This window comes from Sus scrofa, chromosome 3, assembly GCF_000003025.6.
Source record: "Sus scrofa isolate TJ Tabasco breed Duroc chromosome 3, Sscrofa11.1, whole genome shotgun sequence".
In the NCBI taxonomy this organism is placed as follows: domain Eukaryota; kingdom Metazoa; phylum Chordata; class Mammalia; order Artiodactyla; family Suidae; genus Sus; species Sus scrofa.
In genome coordinates, this window is record NC_010445.4 from 45,657,532 (window position 1) to 45,680,923 (window position 23,392).

General features: G+C 45.0%; 1 protein-coding gene across 2 annotated transcripts in view; it reads right to left on the reverse strand.

The window, feature by feature from the left end:
- LOC100620627 (two pore calcium channel protein 2-like) overlaps positions 1 to 13,540 on the reverse strand; it is a 42,531-nt gene extending 28,991 nt beyond the window's left edge. The window contains exons 1-3 of one of the 2 annotated variants that reach the window (XM_021087049.1): positions 13,283 to 13,540; positions 2,924 to 3,012; positions 1,070 to 1,184 (exon numbers count right to left, since the gene is read on the reverse strand). In XM_021087049.1, the coding sequence (XP_020942708.1) occupies positions 1,070 to 1,184; positions 2,924 to 3,012; positions 13,283 to 13,357 (279 nt within the window). In that variant the 5' untranslated portion in view covers positions 13,358 to 13,540. The remainder of the gene's footprint in view (positions 1 to 1,069; positions 1,185 to 2,923; positions 3,013 to 13,282) is intronic. The other variant, XM_021087048.1, reaches the window with a different exon arrangement.

Consider the following 23,392-nt stretch of genomic DNA (forward strand, 5'->3'; position numbering starts at 1 on the left):
CAAGGGCCAGGGCTGGGGTGAAACCCACTCCGTCCAGGTCTGTGAATGCCCAGCCCTGCCGCTTCAGACTTTGTTCGACAGTCACTGGGCCAAAAGCTTTCCACCCAGAGACTTCATTAATCATGGCTGCCCCATCATTAGGAAGCATGGAAGACCATCAACTTGGATGGCCTCGAGTGAACCACACTTCCAGTTTTCACCCTCTTGTGCAGGGTCCTGTCCTGTTGGCTCAGGACAGGATGGGCTTTGGCCAGCAGGACATCAGCAGGTTGCTGCAAGGTGGATGGGGCTTGCACACTAGATTGCTCCTTTCTGGAACCCCACCCCTGGCATTTGGGAGAAGCCTAAGCTACAGGGAATGGCTGTGTGGCCCACAGCTCCAGCCAGCAGGGTTCCCAGCTGCCAGCCAGCAGCAGCTGCCAGCCTCCAGAGATCTACTACCCCAGCCAACGTGAAAATCTGCCCAGCTGAGCCCAGTCACCCACAGAATCATGGGAGATCATAAAAGCCCATTCTTTAAGTCAAGGGCTCAGTGAATTTTATCTGTCAAAGGACCATATGGTAAATATTTTAGGCTTTGCAAGTCATAGTCTGTCACAACAACTCTGAGAGGTGAGAGCAGTGTTGAGTCAGGAGTCAATGTGGGCAGTCATCAACTAATTACTCAGGCCCCTCTGGAGTATCGGGGTGATTTGATGTATTGCTGAAAAGCACCTATAAATAACGACTTATGACAATGAAAAAAAGCTGGGAACATGGCAAGTACAACAAGTCACATGTTCCCCTATATTTTGACATCATCTACTTGGCATTAAAGAAATATGCTTTTTAAAACATCATCTGCCAATCCAATTTATCCTTGCAGGCACAGAAGACCAAAAACTGCTACCCCCTTTCCAATGCCTTACGGTGAAAGCACCAGCTCAGAATTCCTCCACCCCCTTTCCCCAGCAAGAAAAATAAAACCAAATTCATGTCTATTGATATCTGAGGTAAAAAGAAGGAAGAGGCTTGGAGTCCAACTCATATATGACAAGGTTCAATTAGCCATTCTGTGTTGGAGGCTTACCAAGAAAGGGAGTGGGAGCCACGCTGGTTCCTCAAAGAAGGCGAGAGCCAGGTCCACACAAATGAAGAAGTAGGTGGCTGCCCGCATTGTCCAGTGGTTATAGAAACAGTAAAGCCTAGAGCAGAGAAGAATAAAGGAGGTTACAAACAAGGAGCAGGAGGAAGTCCCGGTATGGCTCGCCACTAAAGAACCTGACTAGTATCCACAAGGACGTGGGTTTGATCCCTGGCCTCACTCAGTGGGTTAAGGATTCAGCATTGCCTCAAGCTATGGTGTGGGTCACAGACAAAGCTTGGATCTCGTGTTGCTGTGGCTGTAGTGTAGGCCAGCAGCTGCAGCTCTAATTCAACCCCTAGCCTGGGAACTTTCATATGCCGCAGGTGCAGCCCTGAAAAAACCCCAAAGGATCAGGAGTTAAATAGCGTCTCAACATCCCATTAGAAGAAGACTGGTGGTCTAGTGGTTAGAACACTGCATGTCATATCATAGCTAAAAAAAAAAAAAAAAACAAAGAAGAGTAATGGGAGGTAAAACGCGAAGTCTGGTCTCTGGCCACATTTCCTTTCAATTCTAGAGGTGGAGGAACAGCATTTAATTGAGCATACACTCCAAAATGATATCAGGGGAGAAAATCAAGGATATTATCATATCTCAAAGCACATTTCTTACCAGTCTCAAGCTAGGATTAGGACCCTCCTCATTGGGTGGTTGTGGCCAGAAAAGGTACCTTTACAGGACCAAGGCAGAGCAAAGCCTCAGCTGGAGTGATGGGCTACTGCGTGGCTGATGAGACTAGCTGACTTGTAATGCACAGAAGCCCATCTCCGGGCCTGGTAGGCACCCAGAAGGCCTTGCAGTCACATGGTTCTCTTTCTGATGGAGGGACAGTTCCCCCAACTTCCTCTACAGCATCCAAGGGTGAGGCATTCACTTTTTGGAGGTGCTGACACTCAGCCCTGATGATAAGAATTTTTTTTTTCCTCCTGAGCCAAATCTTTGGTTTTTAGTTCAACTCTTAGGGGGGTGAAGGAGAAAAAAAAACTGAATTCTCATAAAAAGAACAAATGTCTGAATTGCATCAAAAGGCCACAGAAAGAAAAAGAAGAAATCTTCTTTTCATTGAGGTGGCGACAACTATGTCTAGGAGGAAAAGATGATGACGTGTTTTTAACTTGGGTCCTTGTCTCCTGTCCTGGGTGTTATTCATCTGTGCATTTATCTGTGCTTAGTACATCTGAGTGCTTCCCCACCTATGAGGCACCACACTCTTACAACCTAAAAAAAAAAAAAAATCATTGGATTTTCTCCAATTCTATGTGCTAAACCCTATACACTTCTCAAAATATTTGTTGAAACAACATCTTCGGTTTAGGTTCAACTTCAAGAATATGAAGTGCTGCCTGTGGTCTATGGAACGACTGGCCAATGAGGATGTGCTGTATAGCACAGGGAACCCTACCCAATATTCTGTGATCATCTATAGGGGAAAAGAATCTGAAAAAGAAAAAAAAAAACACGAATCCAATAAAGGCAAAACTCTAAAAAGAGAAAGCAGACAGTGGTTGCCAGCAGATCTGGGAAAGGATCTTGCTACACAGGGAAATTTTCGGGTCAATGGTAACATTATACATTATGCTTCTGATGGTGGTTAAGTGACTATGGGTTTATCGACACCCATCATGCTGTAAAATGAGTGAATTTTTAATGCAAATTCTAGCTTACTATATCTGATGTTAAAACAGAGTGAAAAGGAACAAACAAACAAAAAATGAACAGGAAATGCTCAAGGACAAGTGATTCCAGGTGACAGTTTAACATTAACAAGGACAAGTGATTCCAGGTGACATTAATTACCTGATGGCCTGAGGGGATGTTTCAAATGGAACATTTCTGTTGTACTGGGCATCAGAAACGTAAGCAGCTGCCAGGAGAAGGTCCTGGTCCTGGTTGGGAGAAAGTACAAAAAGTAACTCCTCTTCACATCTCCCTCTGCCCCCACTCTCATCAGAGGGACCCAACATTAAAAGGACCATATGTTCACCTTCAGATATTTTCTGGGCAATGAGAATCCTGCAGTGGGGCTGAGATGCAGGCATGCTTAACTTTCTTGAACTCACATGAAGGTTCTCAGAGGAGGAAATGAAAACAAGAAAGCACTGAATAGTACACACAGATGTACTTAAATGGTATATTCATACAGGCTTATATACACCTATATATTGGTATAAACGAAATCACATTTAGGCTACTTGATGGTAGTTAGAGGGATTTTCAAGTGTACTTTTGACAAGTAAATTTTTCCCTTTCTTGATGATTTTTTTTTCTTTCTTTCTTTTTTATGGTCACATCCGAGGCTGAGGCAAGTTCCCAGGCCAGGGACTGAACCTGCACCTCCTCAGCAACCCAAGCCGCTGCAGTCAGATTCTTAACCCACTGAGCCACAGCAGGAACTCCCTCTTGATGTCTTTTGTACTAAACTCCTTCTCAAGGTACAACCCCACTCTATACATAAACATTATTTTAAAATAATAAAATTGTCTTCAAATGATACAAAGCTTATTTGTTCTTCATTCAATATATTCTGGATCTTTTTTTCATGGCAATATATATATATAGTATACATAGATCTAACCTATTCTTTTTAAGAAATACCTCTTACTTTAAGTAGTTTCCTCTTTGAATATATTTTGAACACAATTACATTAACTAATTATATATATATATATATATATATGTGTGTGTGTGTGTATATTACACATACACATATACTTGTACCATATAAGTACTTTTGTGAGATGGAGTATAATTTGTGGGTGGAAGGTATATCATTTTCTATTTTGATAGGTACAACCAAGTTGTCTTCCCCAAAGCTATACATTTTATATGCCTCAAAATAGTAAGCAACACACATGTTCTCCCGCTTCTCACCAATATTAATGTGATTGTAAGTGGTTGATAATATCTGGCCAACCAAAGGAACATCATGAGCTTTAGTTTAACTTGCCAGTGACCTGTACCACTGAGCCTCATTGGTAATGACTCCCACTTCTGATTCTGTATAACTTAAAGAACACATAGAAGCAGACTAGCTATTTATACCTTCCTATATATTTCAGAACAGAACACAACTTGATTATCTAAATGATTAACAGAGCTACCTCCTCAAAGTAGAAGATCTCTTCCTTCCTGGATTGGAATGGTATGAATTGAAATCTCTTACTGTCAAGCTAGTCATTTCTTTGGTTTTCTTTTAGGGCCACACCTGCAGCATATGGAAGTTCCTGGGCTAGGGGTTGAAACCGGAGCTACAGCTGCCAGCCTACACCACAGCCACAGCAACACCAGATCCAAGCTGCATCTGGAATCTATGCCATAGTTTGCAGCACTGCCAGATCCTGACCCCACTGAGCGAGGCCAGGGATCAAACCCCTATCCTCATGGATGCTAGTCAGGTTCTTAACACATGGAGCCACAACAGGAACTCCCAAGCTAGTGAATCTTGAAAATGCATGAAATACTCAGGGAGGTCAAAAAAATCCCAAATTTTATATTTAATCTTCAAAGCAAACATCTATAGAAGATACTTGTATTATTTCATATTGCAACACTTAAAAAAAAATACATTCCAGAGTTCCCATTGTAGCAAGCAGAAACAAATCTGACTAGTAATCATGAGGTTGTGGGTTCAATCCCTGGCCTTGCTTAGTGGGTTAAGGATCCTGTGTTGCTGTGGCTGTGGCTGTGGTGTAGGTCAGCAGCTAGAGCTCCAATTCAACCCCTAGCCTGGGAACCTCCATAAGGCACAGATGCGGCCCTAAAAAGAAAAAAAAAAAGATTAAGTCTTTAACAGACAGTGTACAAAAGAAGACAAGGATAGCAAATAAACACATGAAAAGAAGTTCAACATCATTAGTCACTAGGGAAATACACATTTAAGCCACAGTGACACACCACTGCATTTCCACTAGACTGGCTACAACTAAAGACTGACCACCAAGCCACTGACAAGGATGTGGACATACTGGAACTCTTGTTAATAGGAATGGAAAGTAGTGCATTTACTTTGGAAACCAGTGGTTTCTTGCCCATTCCACTCCTAAGTATTGACCAAAGAGAAAGAAAGCACACATCCATGCAAAGACTTGTATATCCAACCCAAGAATGTGGCTTAAGTCAGACAGGCCATCCCAAAGTTGTTCTAGCAAACACAAGTTCACAGCAGCTCCAAGGCCAAAAATTAGGAACAACCATAATGTTCCACAAACAGGTGAATGGATAAACAAAATCTGATCTATCTATACCAGGAAATACAACTCAACAATAAGAAGGAATTAATTATTGATAAACATAACAGTGTAGATGTATCTCAAAATAATTGTGCTGAGTGAACGAAACCAACCCCTCCCCCTCAAAAAGAGTACCTCCTATATAAGTCTATCTATACAAAACTCTAGAAAATCCAAATTAATCTATAGTGCCAGAAACCAGATCATGAGGAGATGGAGAAAGGGATGGATGCAAACATGCACGAGGAAACTTTTGGGGTGATGGATATGTTTATCACCTTGACTGTGGTATTAACATCACAAGTGTATTCATGTAACAAGACTCACCAAACTATAGACTTTAAGGAAGTATGGTCTGGGGAGTTCCCATCATTGCTCAGTGGTATCGAACTGAACTAGGATCCATGAGGACACGAGTTCAATCCCTGGCCTTGCTCAGTGGGTTAAGGATCTGTTGTTGTAGTGAGCTGTGGTGTAGGTCACAGATGCAGCGTGGATCCCACGTGGCTATGGCTGTGGCGTAGGCCAGCGGTTACAGCTCCTATTTGACCCCTGGCTTAGGAACTTCCATATGCCATGGGTGTGGCCCTGAAAAGACAAAAAAATGAAATAAAATAAAACAAAACAACTATGATTTGGTGCATATCAATTATAACTCAATAAAGCTGTTAAAAATTGCCCTCCAAAAACATAGATGTTTGGATTAAAAATTAATATGGGAGTTCCCATCGTGGCTCAGTGGTTAACGAATCCAACTAGGAACCATGAGGTTGAGGGTTCGATCTCTGGCCTTGCTCAGTGGGTTAATGATCCAGCGTTGCCGTGAGCTGTGGTGTAGGTCAGACTTGGCTCGGATCCCGCGTCGCTGTGGCTCTGGCTTAGGCCAGTGGCTACAGCTCCAATTCAACCCCTAGCCTGGGAACCTCCATATGCCGCGGCAGTGGCCCAAGAAATGGAAAAAAGACAAAAAAAAAAAAAAAAAAAATGGATCCTTAACCTGAAGCACTACAAGGCAACTCCAAAGGGCTGTTTTTATTTTTTTTAATGAACACGCATTAATTTTAAGAAAGTTCCCTTAAGCCTCCAAAAATCATACTGGGACAGCAAGGAATCCTGATATCAAGGTTTTCAAAAAAATATTTACAGCAGGAGTTCCTGCTGTGGCACTATGGGATTGGTAGCATCTCTGAAGCATAGGTTTGATCCCTGACCCAGCACAGTGGGTTAAGGATTCAGTATTGCCACAGCGGTGGCATGGGTCACAATCGCAGCTCAGATCTGATCCCTAGCCTAGAAACTCCATATGCCACAGGGCAGCCAAAAAAGAACAAAACAAAACAAATATTTAAAGCAAAATCTCTTAAAGGCACCACTGTCCTCAATTCTAAAAAAATGACGGTGATAACATCTTTCCAGTTCCAGAGAAAAGGTCTGTCCATGAGCACGAGCAGTTTGATGATTGTGAATTGGAGATTTACTGTCCACATACCCTACAGGTGGAACATAGGGGAAAAAATTCTCCTCAGCAATTCTTCAGCCAGCCAGGCTCTGGAGGTTCCCTCCAAATGACCTCACTCAGACTCCCAGGCCTTGAAGGATATAAGCACCATGGCACTCCTTGGCTCCTCAGCCATTTGCCCCCTTGCCAGCTGAGCTCAGGCCTGTCCCATTTAAATATGTTAACACTTCCATAATAGCTCCATTACCTTTACACTAACATTTCAAAGCTTTCCCATTCTTAACAGCTAGTATGTTTCTGACCTCTGTCTCCTTTCAAAAATCTCATCTTGAAATCTCATCTGCTCTGTCTTCTGGTTCTACTTGTCTTCCTTCCCTCCATCCCATTTGTGTACAAGTTCTAAGACTTCTGCTCATTTTTTCTTGGGAAGAAGTACTCTCATCAGGCAGACTTATGGTAATGAGCATCCTCACTGGTATTAAGGCCATTGTACATTCCTATAAAACAAATAGTTTTCATCAAACCCAAGAATTATGGCCTACGTTAGACATGTCCCTCCAGAACTGCACATACTTTTCAAGGTAACATGGGAACTGTGGCCCATATCTACCATGAAAATGATAATGACTGAATAGCAAACATTCCGCCAGATGCAGCTGAGAGGTGGCTTCAAACCTCAAAACAGCAGCCTCAGCCTAGGAGAGGCACCAGTGAGAAGATGGATAGCAGTTCTCACCTCCCACATACCATACAATCACCTTCACAGTTTTACTTGGAAAGATCCCATTGCCCACACCAACTGCATCAGAATCTCTAGAAGGTGGATCCCAGGACTGAATTTTTAAAGCTCCCTAGTGACTTCAACGTGTTGTCAAGAGTGAAAAATCACTGGTCTACATCTGGCCACTTTACCACTGTTTTGTGTAGGTTTTTTTTTTTTTTTTTTTGTCTTTTTTGTCTTTTTGTTGTTGTTGTTGTTGTTGCTATTTCTTGGGCCGCTCCCGCAGCATATGGAGGTTCCCAGGCTAGGGGTTGAATCGGAGCTGTAGCCACCGGCCTACGCCAGAGCCACAGCAACTCGTGATCCGAGCCGCGTCTGCAACCTACACCACAGCTCACGGCAACGCCGGATCGTTAACCCACTGAGCAAGGCCAGGGATCGAACCCGCAACCTCATGGTTCCTAGTCGGATTCATTAACCACTGCGCCACGACGGGAACTCCTGTTTTGTGTAGGTTTTGTATTTTCATGGCATTATGACAATAATTAACTTCTCTTAGTTTTCTTTTTCTCCTTTTTCCCCATATCTGTAGCCCTGCCTTTCTGCTCTCCAAGACTTAAAAACATATTTAAGATTTTTCTGGTTTCTCCTCCCACCCTCCCCACTTGGTAAGCCTTCATTCTGAGGAAGGTGAATAACTTAAATCCCTCAGGGTGAAAGGGAGGGGAGTGTACAGGAAGGAGGGGAGATGGATTCCAGAAGCACTGGTGGAGAGTAAAGAAGTGGAGGAATAAATAACTGTGAGTTCCAGACACCTTTCAGTCAGGAAAGAGGAACCTTGACAAAACTGAAGTTGGTGACAGAAGTGCCTTGAAAAAAAAGCCAATATGCCTTGTTTAGATATAAGAGGATTAGCATAACTTAAGGTAAAGAGAAGTTACCATAAATTTCAAGTAAAATCCTTCCCCATCTCAGTTTTTCCCTGTGGCATCACAAGCCTCATATCTTTTGTCTGTTTCTCTCTGCCTCCATTCTTATGTTATGAGTGTTCTGATGTCTAGAATACACTAGAGATTGCTTTCCCATGCACCCCCATTCAAAAGCTTCAAGGTAGTTCTCTTTGCCTAGAGTGCTCACAGAATCAAAGGTCAAAACCCAGGCTTAGCACTTGGCGGGGGGGAGGGCTGCACCATCCTACCCTCTGTGTTTGCTCTTTTGCTTTCCCTGCAGAAACCCTCTTCTCTGGCCCAAACTGGTGGCCTCATTGTCCACCCATTGTCCCACCACCAGCCCCACTCCCACACCCAATCCCTTGCTGGCCTAAAACTAGGAATATCCTTTCCACTTCCCTTCACTGGGATTCATCTCAAATTTCACTTCTCTATGAGGATTTCTGATACCAGCAGCTCCATTTCCATGTGGGAAGAAGGCCAAGAGAAGCTGGGGTTATGAGGTTTATGGTGAGTCTTCCAACAAAAAAAAAAAAAAAAAAAAAAAACCAGCTGCTGAGGGTAAGCCGGGCATGGCCACCAAGGCAGGAAGGTGAGAAAATAGGTGGCAGCTCAGTGTGATTATAAACACCTCTCATCCTCTGAAATGACAACCTGTGGGCCCAGGGCAGCCTGAAGATGTGTTTTCTTTGGCCGGCAGAGGGCTTTCTGGATGCTGGCTACTAACTCAAATTTTTTAAAAACTGGAGCTGACACAAAAATGTGAACCTCTGGTTTCTCTGCGAAAGATCATAACAACTGGTAATGCTGGGCTGTATTTCAGTAAGCTTTTGCAACCCACCCTGATACTCAGTCACCTGAACAAATGCTTATTCTCCCAAATTCTGTGGCTCAGCCAGGCAGTCCTTGTGGTCTGGGCCAATTTAGCTGGTCGCTATGGTCCTCTGGGGTTAGACGGAATGGAACAGCTGCCCTCACATGTCTTGGCCATGTGCATCATGCATCAGGCTGGCCAGGGCTCTCCTACACGATCACAGAGTCCCCAAGAGCATCAGGGGAGCAAGCACCGATGCTCAAGTAATTTTCCTCCTCCACTGGTGTCACATCTGCCATCACCCCATTGGCCAGAGCAAATTCCACCGTCTGTAGTGTCAAGGGCTGGAGAAACCGGGTCCACCTCCTGACATACGGAGTTACAAAGGATCATCACAGAGGGGGAAGGTTTCCAGGATGAGAAGAGTTTGTGGCCATGTTTGCAATCCATGACAGCCCATGTGGCACAACCAACTGGAAGGGGGTCCAGAGGACGTGCCCTCCAGATCACTACAAACCCCAGTTCCCTCTGCGACTGAATCATTCCCACCCAGCCCACTGCCTTTATGTTGCTCTCTGGCCTCTGTGGGCATTTCGGCTTGTGACCACCTAGCTTGACTAACACTCTCCCAAGCCCTCCTGATCACTGCCACTTCCTCCTGCAAAGAACTTCTCTGAAAATCACTATAAGGGAACACCAGGAGACCAAGAGCCTGGAAACAAAATGATCCAAGAGTTGGGCAAACAGGTTTCAGAATAAGCAGATTATAAAAAAAAAAAAAAAAAAAAAAAAGAAGAAGCACAGGCACTCCTGCTGTGGCTCAGTGGGTTAAGAACCTGGCTAGTATCCATAAGGATTCGGGTTTGATTCCTCTCCTCGCTCAGTGGGTTAAGGATCTGGCATTGTCCTGTGTTGCCTCGAGCTGCAGCATAGATTGCAGATGTGGCTCTGATCCAGCATTGCTGTGGCTGTGGTGAAGGCCAGCAGCTGAAGCTCTGGTTCGACCCCTAGCCTGGGAACTCCATATGCCGCCGCGGGTGAGGACCTAAAAAAGAAAGAAAAAAAAAAAGCACATAAATAAAGTACCAAGAGGTGACCATATAGAGTCACAAAGAAACAGCACATGACACTGGTTCTTAGCCTTGGCTACATTTTCCATACTCGGTAGCTTTAAAGTTACTGTTGCTCAGATCACACCAGATCAATTAAATCCAGGGATCAAGTCTGAACCCAGATACATTTCCAAGAGGTCCACAGGTAATTCTAACCAACAGCAAGTTTGAGAATCTTAGCATTAGATTCTTTCTTTTTTCTTTTCTTTTTAGGGCTTCAGCTGCAGCATATGGACATTCCCAGGCTACAGGTAGAATCAGAGCTGCAGCTTTGGGTTTCTGCCACGGCCACAGTGCTGCTGGATCTGAGCCACATCTGTGACCTACGCCATAGCTTTCGGCAATGCCAGATCCTTAACCCACTGAATGAGGCCAGGGATCAAACCCACATCCTCATGGATGTCATGCTGGGTTCTTAACCCACTGATCCACAACAGGAACTCCAGCATTGGATTATTTCTATTTCAAAGCTGAAAGTATTGGTAAAAGCAGCTGAACGAGTTGCCATCTTAGTAGCAATGAAAAGAAACTCCAGGCAAAAAAAAAAAAAAAAAAAAAAAAAGGTTTTTAAAAAACTACTTGAAAGGAGAGAATGGAAATGTATTTCAGGTGTAGGAAGTTTTTTGTTTTTTCTTTTTTTTCTTTGCTTTTTAGGGTCGCACCTGTGGCATATGGAGGTTCCCAGGCTAGGAGTCGAATCGAAGCTACAGCTGCCAACCCACACCACAGCCACAGCAATGCCAGATCCAAGCCTCATCTGCAACCTACACCACAGCTCACAGCCACGCTGGATCCTTAACCCACTGCACAAGGCCAGGGATCAAACCTGCAACCTCATGTTCCTAGTCAGATTTGTTTCCGCTGTGCCATGACGGGAACTCTGGAAGTTTTTTATTAAGTGACCCAAAACTAACTTTTAAAATAGGTTAACCAGGTCATAATGGCTACCAAGCATCTCAGGTCAGAGTTTCAGCTTAGTGACACAATCATTACCTTTATCTTGAAAAACAGGGTTCAGCTGACAACTGCCTATTGGTACCAGGGTCCTCATTTCTTAGGCCTGCTCCCCTGGGAAAGGTCTTTGAAAGATACTGAGGCATGGAGTTTCCTTGTGGCATAGCAGGTTAAGGATCTGGCGTTGTCACTGCAGCAGCTTGGGGTACTGCTGTTGTGAAGGTTTGACCCATGGCCTGGAAACTTCCACATGCCACAGGTGTAGCCAGGAAAGAAAAAAAGAAAGAGACAGAGAGACAGAGAGAGGAAGAACGAAGTGAGGGAGGGAAAGAGGAAGGGAGGAAGGGAGGGAGGAAGGATGACATAAACAGCTGACCCCTATGGACATGCTTTAAACAATGCCTCACACAGAACTCAGCCAGGACTCTCAGCTGTTTTCAGCCCTCCTCTCACTTCTTGAGGTCTCAAATTATTAGTTTTTTATACTCTTCTTTTATTTTGACAAAGAAACACCAAGTACACAGAGGGACAGATGGACAGTCTTAAACTAATGAGATTTTCTTGCCAGAAAAGACTGGTGGTCACGCTTAGACCCATCATTTTGCAGAATGAGCGGAGCAAGCCTGGGTTGGGTCAGAGCTGGGGACCACGAATCCTTCCTCTCCTCTTTCTCCTTGCCCTGCTCCTCTTTGCTTGGTCTCTTAAAGGATGGGGGACGCTGCAGAATCCACCTGTTGGAAGCCGCCAAACCTTGGGAGACCAGCAGACCAAGAGTGAGCAGTGCCCAGGGCAGGGCTTTCAAAACTCCTACACAAGCCTGCCCTGTGGACAGTCTTGAGCAGCCTACACAGGCCCTCGGAGGAGATGCAGTGACCAAACTAGACAGCATCCTGGAGCTGAAGGGACCAGCTAAGGAGAGGAAGAGGCTAAACACCCTTCACCGCCCTCACACTCACACAACCAAAGGCAATGCAGCACACATAATTGGACCCCCAGAGACCTGAGGCTGGCTTGTAATTATGTGTGCCAGGCTTGGTGCCCTGGACTTGACTGACACCGTGACTCCTCTGAGGTGGGGGTGATTTCTCATCCCTGCCTTACAGAATAGACACCAGAGGCTTCCAACATCTTGTAATTCACTGCTAAGATTTCCTGAATCAGAGCCGAGGCTCTTTCCATTGGAGCTCTGCCTCCCTCTCCAGTCTCTGAGATCTTGTGCAGTGAAAGGAAACAGCCCAAGAAGGACTCCTGAAAGCTCCAAGTCTTCCAAAGCTTCAAAGTTGGAGCAAAAGCAGCGCTGAGCGACTGTGCAGCCCATCTGCTGGGCCCGCGGGGATCGGAAGAGCCAGGGCTGCATTAGCACTCCCAGCCCCACATCCTGCAGCCTTGTTCCCAGGCGTTTCCCTGCAAACGGGACCCTCGCCTGTCTTCTTGTCGCCACGGAGCGGCGTGCGGCGGGCTCGGGCCACCAGATCCGGGGTCACGCCTAATGGTGCCATGGTGACTGGACCCCTAACACGGAGCCTGGGTGCGATCCCAGCTCTGCCCCCGCCCGGGAAAAGAGGCTCTGGGCGGGGGGTGTCGGGAAGCAGGCTTGACAGCTCCTATAAGGACCTGAACATGTGGGACTGCGGCCTGGGGCAGGGCGCTTCTGTGCTCCTACGCTATGCGCTTCCCGCACCCGGAGCACCCGGAGCACCCGCAGCACCCGGAGCACCCGGAGCACCCGGAGCACCCGGAGGACCCGGAGGGCAGAGGAAGCCCGGGGGTGGAGGAGCTCTACGATCGCCTCCCCCACCCCCAGGGCCCTTGTTCCCAGCCTCCCCACTGGCTAGGCGTGGGATCGCGCTCCACCCGGGGACAGCGGGCGCGGAGCCGAGGACGCTGCCGTCTGCGCGCGGCCACCGGCTCTCTTACCTCCAGGGCGGGCGGCTCCTGGTAGGGCGGCGAGGGCGGGCGGTGCATCCCCGCCAGTTGGCGGGCTCCTGGCATCGCCGCGGGGACGCGGGAGCGTCGGGGCGGCGAGCAGCGGACTTTGCCCTCCGACCGCGAGAGGCCGGGTCCCTGCGCGCCCCGCTCAGCCCTTCACGTGACCGCGGCGGGGCCCCACAAGCAGAGGACTGGTGGCGTCTGCGGCGGGTCCCCGGCTCCGGCCCCTTCCCTCCCGGCGCCCGCTGGAGCCTGGGGCGGGGACACGACCCGCGGGGTTGGGGGCGGGACGCGAGGGCTGCCCTGGCCAGAAGAGAGTGCGGCGCGGGGGTTTGGAGGCCACGCTGTCAAAGGGTCCTAGCAGTGCGCCCTGGGCGCGTGACTGCACCTAGCTTTCTGTATCAGTAAAATAGGAACAAGACCTTCCTCGCAGGGTTGTTTTGCGAATTAAACGAATTAATATATTCAGTGGCTGCCACTGTCAGGTGCCCAGTCGATGTTGGTTCCCTCCTGGTTCTAGTGGAACCCCCTGGAGAGCTGGGTATGGACCCAGAGAAGGGTCCCCTGAGGCAAATACCTCTTGGGAGGGAGGTGCGAACCCTCCTCCCTTCCCCTGCTGTACCTCAATTCCAGCCCGGCCAGGAAGTTGGGGTTACCAGAGCTGTATTCTGAAAAAAAGCGGAAATCTGGGTTTTCATGAGGATGCTCCTGATTTTTTTAAAAATGTTCATGAATTGAAAATAATAATGATGATAATAATAAATCCTTACGGGCCAATTTTTAGATGGGCCTTGGCCTGTAGGGCGGATGATCCTAGGCTCCTGTACCAACCAACTTCACTGATAACCTCCCAGAGGCCAAGAGGCCTAGCAGGGCTGGGTCTGGCCCTGGTCACGTAGCAGGAGGCATGGTGTCCCTCTGGATTCATCAGGACTCTGTGCAAGGTCCAGGTCCAGCACTGTGGCAGGCAGACTTATGCCCCCCTCCCCCCATGAAAGATTCCACATCCTAAGCCCCAGGATTGTGAATTTGCTGCTTTACCTCTCTAATTGCAGTTCAGGTTACTAATCAGTTGACTGTAATAGAGAAATGATCTGGGTTATCTAGATTGGCCTAGTGGAATCACATGAGCCCTTAAAAGCAGAAGAGGAAGGCAAAAGGGAAGGTGAAAGGTTAAAAGTCCAGGAAAGACTCAACGCCTGGTGGGAATGCTCCTGCCTTAAAGACGGAGGCGAACTACAAGGCACTGAATTCTGCCAACAACCTGAATGCACCCGGAAGGGAGTTCTTCCCTAGAGCCTCCAGAAAAGAACAGCGCCTTTATTCGAGACTCAGAGCATAGAATCCAGTCATGTCTTGCTGGACTTCTGATCACATACTCTGAGCCAGCACAGGGATGTTTGTTTAAGCCCCTAAATTTGTGGCCCTTGGTTACACAACAAGAGAAAATGAATGCAGGACACTGGCCTGCATTGCAATGTCAGAGTCAAGTTTTTGCCATGAGGCTGGCCTGCAATGAGAAGGTCATGTTACCCCAGTTCCTTGGTGGGCCTGCCAGGCACTGTTTGCCACCACCCACCTCCTCTGGTTGTTCCCTCTCAATTCTAACATCACACCCCCTGGGAGGCCTTTCCTCAACTTCTTCCAGCCAGTGGATCACTTCCTCTCTGTGGGCCCATGATCTTCATGAAAACAACCACCTGCTACCCCAGTTCTTCTATTTGTATGTGTGGTTCCATCCTCCTAGGCCACAAGCACCTGGCAAAGGCAGGAAGGAAACCTTCATCTCTGAATCCTCAGCTCTTAACACTGAACAAGCATATGGTAGGTAAGTGAAGCAGCATTCATACCAGCTTATAGCCAATGACCCACGTCTACAGGGCATCTGCAATAGTTACTTCTTACAACTCTTTATTGTGTGGATTATCATAAAACTCTCTGTATGTCCTTGAGAAAAAACAGTGATTCTGCTTCTATCCAAAATGACTTACGGATTGGTTGTTTTATGGTGGGGTCATTTAAAGTGGCTTATCTTTGGTGCAGTGGAGACGTGTTCATTGTAAAGGGCAGAAACAACTAATCAAAGATGTGGTGAGTGAGTTTTGGCGAATATCCTTCTCCACTTCTACCTGCACACACCTAAACACACATGTATGCAAATAAGATTACATCATACCTTTTGACCCTGTCCCTGACCTTCTAGCCACATCCCTCCTGTGCAGGAACCCAGAATCAGGCCAGGCCTCCACCCTGTCTCTCCCTAGAGGAGAATCCTGCTTGGTTTTGGCAAATCCATATAGGTTGTTTTCCTGGTAACAGTTACCGCAGGAAGTTTGTGCCTTAAGATAGCTCAACCTGATGAAAAAGAAGCCATAGGCTCAAGAGGAAAGGTTTCTTTCTCTCTTTCTTCCTTAAACATAAGTGAGAGAAGAAAAAAAAAATGTTTTCCTAATGGCCACTGGCAACCATCATGCAGCCAGCCTTGGGTCAAGATGATGCTGTGGATGGCAGAGCAGAGAAGTACAAGCAGCCCCATCTGTGAGGCCCTTGTGGAGAGACTGCATTTTGCTACCTCTCTCCTTTGAGCTGTCTAACCTTTGCACTGAGAAGTATATGTGCTATATTATAGGACCCAGGAGGACTGTATGGCTGATATGAGAAAAAAAAAACAAACCTGCAAGATATTACATATTGGTAGTACCCTACATGGAGTTTCATACCTTTTGTGTACATTTTTAATGGATGCATATACCTCTATTTTCTAATAAATGAATTAAATATCTTCCTGGAAAGATCCATCAGGAAACGGTAACCAGTGTTTGCCTTTGAACACACAGCTGAAACAACAGGGGGGAGAAACATGAAGGGAGAGGGACATTTTCCTCTAATTTTATGCTTTGCAATAAGGTTTCATTTTTCACTGTATTTCTACATTACTTTTATGTGTTTGCAGATGGTAAAATCAACAGGGATGTGGGATGGAATCTAAATAGTAGATTTGTCTGTTTAATGAAGAAAAAATATTTTCTATAATGGAAAAAATTAAAACTCTGGTAATTATGCCTGAAAATGCCTGTTCCTGGCAGCATCTCTGCTGGTGGGGAGAATACACCTCTGCAGGGTAAGAAGGACTCCAATTTAGAAAGCACAATCTTACAGAGTTCCTGTCATGGCTCAGAGGTAACAAACACAATGGGTATCCATAAGGATGTGAGTTCAATCCCTGACTCCATTCAGTGGATTAAGAATCCAGGGTTGCCATGAGCTGAGGTGTAGATTGCAGATGAGGCTCAGATCTGGTGTTGCTGTGGCTGTGGTACAGGCTGGCAGCTGCAGCTATGATTCGACCCCTAGCCTGGGAACTTCCATATGCCACAGGTGCTCCCTTAAAAAAACAAAAAGGCCAAAAAAAAAAAAAAAAAGAAGAAGAAGAAGAAGAAGAAGTACGGCCTTAGAAACCAGTTAACAGAAATCACACCCTGTAACAACTGTTTGGGGCACTGTTCTGGTTTGCCAGGGTGTCCATAACAAAGTGCAACAGACTGGGGAGCTTCAACAACAGAAATTTGTTTTCTCCCAGTCCTAGAAGCTAGAAGTTCAAGATAAAGGTGTTGGCAGGTTGGTTTCCTCTAAGGCTCCTCTCTTTGACTTGTAGATGTCTGTCTTTACCTCCCCGTATCTTCACATAGTTTACTTTTTCCTTCTGTGTATTTCTGTGTCCAAATTTCCAATTCTTTTTTTTTCTTTTTTTTTTTCTTTTTTGCCTTTTTGTCTTTGCTAGGGCTGCTCCCATGGCATATGGAAGTTCCCAGGATACAGATCTAATCGGAGCTGTAGCCACCAGCCTACACCACAGCCACAGCAATGCAGGATCTGAGCCACGTCTGCAACCTACACCACAGCTCACGGCAACGCTGAATCCTTAACCCACTGAGCAAGGCCAGGGATCGAACCTGCAACCTCATGGTTCCTAGTTGGATTCATTAACCACTGAGCCATGACAGGAACTCCCAAATTTCCAATTCTTATAAAGACACCAGTCATACTGGATTAGAATCCTCCCTAATGACCCCATATTAACTTAATGACCTCTGTAAAAGCCCTAACTCTGAATAGGGTCACATCCTAAGGGGCAGGGAGGTTAGGACTTCAGCATATGCACTGGGGGTGGTGGGACACAATTAAGCCCATAACAGGTACTGGTTACCATCTATACCTTAGGGTTAAGGAAACAGGAGCTCAGAGAGGAGAAGCCACCTGTCCTAGGACACACAGCTCAAAAGTGGTGGCCCTGGGATCATAAACCCAGAACTACTGGCACTGTGGAATTACCACTCAACTCTGCTCTGTTGAGAAATAGTGACTGGGTAGTTTCAGTTGAGAGAAATGAAAGAAGTTCCTATTTAACCAAAGAATTTGCCAGTTATCCCCTAGAAACCCTTGAGGTTTTGTAGATGTGTTCTTCACACTGCAGTGCAGCAAATCAGGCTGTGTGGGTAAAGACAAGAGCCATGGTTGACAACAGGGGCCAAACTTTCTCTAACTTATTTCCCTGGCAGCCCAATGCTGTCCCTGCTCAGTCTTTGATGCCATCTACTTCTCCTTCCCCTTCCCTTAATATGCTCTGTTCCAGCCTCATTAGCTTCCACACCATTTCTCAAACATTCCTCAGGGTCTTTGTTCCAGCCACCCCCTCAGCCCACATGACTCCTTCCCCAGCACCCACCTGTCCAGCTCCTGACCCTTTCAAGTGTTTCTCTAGCCCACCTTCTCTGGGAGATGAACCCTGACCCTCCTACTTAATTCTTCTGGCCACACCTGTCCTTCTGACCCCCTCATCCCTGACCTTTAACTTTCTGCATTGTTCTTAATCCCTCATGCTTCTTATGCATTGTCTCTCTATGCTGTATGGAATGTCACCTCCACAGGGTAGAAATCCTTATCTCATCCATGGATACTTCCCAAGCATAGGATAGAGTATATATAAAATAAAAGGTTTTCAATAAATATTTGTTGCGCATTCAATAAATACTTTAATAAATAATTATGGCACAAGGGGATTGGTGGTATCTTGGGAGTGCCGGGACACAGGTTCAATCCCTGGCCTGGTGCAGTGGCTTAAGGATCTGGTGTTGCCACAGCTTCAGCTTAGGTTGTAACTACAGCTCAGATATGATCCCTGGCCCTGGAACTCCATATGCCTCAGTGTGGCCCAAAAATGAAGAAGACAAAAGTATCTGTTGAAGGGAAATTTCTGGAAGTGGTGTGGCATGGTTTCCATTAATACCTTGCAATTAACAACAAAAAAGAGGCAGTAGGAGGCTGTTATGTGCTTTTGTTTCCCAGAGGACACTATTTCCTCAAGGCTCCCTGGTCCCCTCCCCTGTGTCCCTTGGGAAGCCTGGAGCTCTGACTTGCCTGTGCCCTCATGGAGGAGATGATCACTTGTTTTCTTCTTCCCCAGGAAGAAGGGCTACTGCCAGAATGCCAGTCTGAGCTAGCTGTGTATCCTTTGAAGCCATGTGAGATTCCAAAAATATGGTTTTCAGCCTAAAATGTTATAAGATGAGAATTGTATAAACAAAATTGAGGCCTGTTATTAAAACAATAGGTAAAATAAAGCGTTATTATAGATTATTTCACATAACAAGCTGTTTACAGCTTTACTTTGAGTGATTTCTTTCTTTCAGAAGTATGCACTTTTGAAAAAAACAATTCTCTCAAAATACCTTAGTTTCCTGTTATGGAAGTTGCCCAGGGTACAAAGTTGAAGGAAACAAGACTGCCTTCACTTTCAACATCAATCAAAGTTTTGGGAGTTCCTGAAGCCACTCTCAAGTTCAGAAATTCACTATAAAGACTCATAGAACTCATTGAAAGCTGTTATGCTCATGGTTATGGTTTATTACAGGGAAGGATCCAGATGAAAATCAGCCAAGGGAAGATGTGTATAGGACAGGGTCCATAGCACAGTGTGCAGGAGGGGTCCAAACTCAGACCTTCCAGTCCTCTGATTAGGTGGAGTCCCAGACAGTGGTACCTCCTCCTGGCCATGATGTATGGCAATGAGTACAGATTACTGCCAACCAAGGAAGCTGTGATGTCCAGAGTTTTTATTGGTGCTCGATTACACACTGTCCACATGGCTGACTTTTCATCTCCAGCCTCTCCTAGATGTCTAGCTAATACCTCTGGTCTTTGGTTCCTCCATAAGTCAGAATTAATACTGCATGCCCCAATGTACCCAGGCAAACAAAGACACTCCTGTCAGGCAGAACAATCTAGGGGCCTAGAACTCACCCTGCACCAGCTAAGGGCAAAGACTAGACCTCTCTTTGGGTATGGTCTTTTCTTTATTACATACTTGTACAAACATTTCATTTCTTCTGGAAAATTCACTGCTTTTATAATTTGTATAGAAAAGGATGCAAACAGCCCAAATGTCCATTAAAAGAGGATCTGTGGGATAAGCTATGGCACCTTCACGCAATGGAGTACTATTACGCTGTTAAGAGGGAAGGGGATATCTTTACATACTATGAAGTGATGGCCAAGGTATGTGAAATGAAAGAAGTAAGGTGAAGGAAAGTAGCTATGAAATGCCACCATTTATTTAAGAGGGGGTTATGAATATATAAACATATTTATTCATATTAAAAACCAAAGAGCTCCTGCTGTGGCTCATTGGGTTAAGAACCTGTCTAGTATCCATAAGGATGCAGGTTTGAGCCCTGGCCTCACTCAGTGAGTTAAGGATCCGGCATTGATGCAAGCTGTGGCATAGGTCACAGATGGAGCTCACATCCCATGTTGCCATGGCTGTGGTGTAGGGCAGCAGCTGCATCTCTGATTCGACCCATAGCCTAGAAATTTCTATATGGCACAGGTGAGGCCCTAAAAAGACAAAACAAACAAATGAAAAAACCAAATGGAGTTCCCAGGTGACCTAGTGGTTAAGGATTCGGCAGTTGTCACTTATGTGGCTCAGGATCGAACCCTGGTGTGGGAACTTCCACATGCTGTAAGCACAGCCAAAAAGAAAGGAAGGATACAGGAAAGCCCTTTTTAAAGGTCATATTTGAGGGAATGAGGGAGTAAGGACACCCCAATACTCAGAGTGTAGTCTCTAAATAGCCATTCCACCAAAGGGAATTACAGCTTATTGGAGAAATGACTGATTCCAGGTCCAGGGAAGGCAATACACCAATGAACCTGGAACACCTTGTCACATTGGACAGAAGGAGGCTATCTGGGACTGCTAAGAGCATGTCAAAAGGACTTCAGAACCAAGCTGAAGAGTTTCCACTGGCTAACGATGGAATGATTTCAACATCAATAAGAAATATCATGAAAATAAGTGAAACATATTATGTATGTTCAAATATGTGAGTTTCTAATGATACTTCTAAAATATACCTAGAGAAAGTTAGGAAATCAACTCGTTATTTGGAAAACTGGTAAACAGAGGGGAAGATTCCTATTCCAACTTTCCTAGTCAAATGATAACTCAGAGTATCTAGGAGTGGATGATGGGAAGTCTCTCTTTATTGAAGTATTCCGGCTGAGAAATGAAAAAGTATTAAAATATGGCCATTTTCTGGACAGCTACATGAAAATCAATGGAATTAGAATACATGCTCACACCATGCACAAAAACAAAATGGCTTAAACATTTAAACATAAGACATGGAACCATAAAATCCTAGAAAGGAAAACAGGCAAAACATTCTCTGCCATCAACCATACAAATGTTTTCTTAGGTCAGTCTCCCAAGACAATAGAAATAAAAACAAAAATAAACCAATGGGGCCTAAGCAAACTGACAAGAATTGCACAGCAAAGGAAACCTTAATTTAAAAAAAAAAAGGATTGTACATCATGATCAAGCAGAATTTATCCCAGGGATGCAAGAGTTCTTTGATATCCACAAATCAAACAATGTGATACACAACATTAGCAAACTGAAGAATAAAAACCATATGATCCTCTCAATAGACGCAGAAAGAGCCTTTGACAAAATCCAACACCCATTTCTGATAAAAACCCTTCAGAAAGTGGGCACAGAGGGAACCTACCTCAACATCATAAAGGCCATATATGACAAACCCACAGCAAACATCATTCTCAATGGTAAAAAGTTCAAAGAATCCCCACTGAGATCAGTAACAAGACAAGGATGTCCATTCTCACCACTACTATTTAACACAGTTTTGGAAGTCCTAGCCACAGCAATCAGAGAAGTAAAAGAGATAAAAGGAATCCAAATTGGAAAGGAAGAAGTAAAACTATCACTATTTGCAGATGACATGATACTATACCTAGAGAATCCTAAAGACTCTACAGAAAACTGTTAGAGCTCATCCATGAATTTGGCAAAGTCACAAAATACAAAATCAATACACAGAAGTCTATGGCATTTCTATACACTAACAATGAAAGATCAGAAAGAGAAATTAGGGAAGCAATCCCGTTTACCATCACATCCAAAAGAATAAAATACCTAGGAGTAAAATCTACATAAAAAGTCAAAAGACCTATACTATGAAAACTATAAGACACTGATGAAAGAAATCAAAGATGACACAGAGATGGAAAGGCATACCATGCTCTTAGATTGGAAGAGTCAATGTTATCAAAATGACTATACTACCCAAGGCAATCTACAGATTCAATGCAATCCCTATCAAATTACCAAGGACATTTTTCACAGAACTTGAACAAAATATTTTAAAGTTTGTATGGAAGAACAAAAGACCTAGAATAGCCAAAGACATCCTGAAAAAGAAAAACAGAGCTGGAGGAATCAGGCTCCCTGACTTCAGACTATACCACAAAGCAGCAGTCATCAAAACTGTATGGTACTGGCACAAAGAAATAGAGATCAGTGGAACAGGATAAAAAGCCCGGAATTCAACCCAAGCACCTACAGCCAACTCACCTATGACAAAGGAGGCAAGAATATACAATGGAGAAAGGACAGCTTGTTCAATAAGTGGTGCTGGGAAAACTAGACAGCCACATGGAAAAGAATGAAATTAGAACACTCCCTAACACCATACACAAAAATCAACTCCAAATGGATTTAAGACCTAGATATAAGACCAGACACTATCAAACTCTTAGAGGAAAACATAGGCCAAACCCTCTCTGACATAAACGACAACAACGTCTTCTCAGATCCACCTCTTAGAGTACTGACAATAAAAACAAAAATAAACAAATGGGACCTAAGCAAACTGAAAAGTTTCTGCACAGCAAAGGAAACCCTAAACAACCCTAAACAAAACAAAAAGACAGCCCACAGAATGGAAGAAAATCTTTGCAAATGACTAAACTGATGAGGAATTAATCTCCAAAATTTATAAACACCTTCTGCAGGTCCATACCAAAACAAACAAACAAAAAACAAACAAACAAACAAAAAAAACCCAGGAGTTCCCGTCGTGGCTCAGTGGTTAACAAATCCGACAAGGAACCATGAGGTTGTGGGATCGATCCTGGCCCCGTTTAGCCGGTTAAGGATCCGGCGCTCGGTGAGCTGTGGTGTAGGATCACAGATGCGGCCGGGATCCCACGTTGCTGTGGCCCCATCGTAGGCCGGCGGCTACAGCTCGGATTCGACCCCTAGCCTGGGAACCTCCATATGCCGTGGGTGCGGCCCTAGAAAAGGAAAAAAAAAAAAAAACCCAAACAACCCCATCAACAAATGGGCAGAAGACCTAAACAGACAGTTCTCCAAAGAAGACATACAGATGGCCAAGAAACACAGGAAAAGATGTTCAACATCACTCATTCTTAGAGAAATGCAAATCAAAACCATGATGAGGTACCACCTTACACCAGCCAGAATGGCCATCATCAAAAAGTCTACAAACAATAAGTGCTAGAGAGGGTGTGGAGAAAAGGGAACCCTAGTACACTGTTGGTGGGATTGTAAATTGGTGCAACCACTGTGGAAAACAGTATCGAGATTCCTCAGAAAATGAAAAATAGAACTACCATTTGATCCAGCAATCCCACTCCTGGGCATCTATCCAGAGAAAACCACAACTCACAAAGACACATATACTCCAGTGTTCATTTGCAATAGCCAAGACA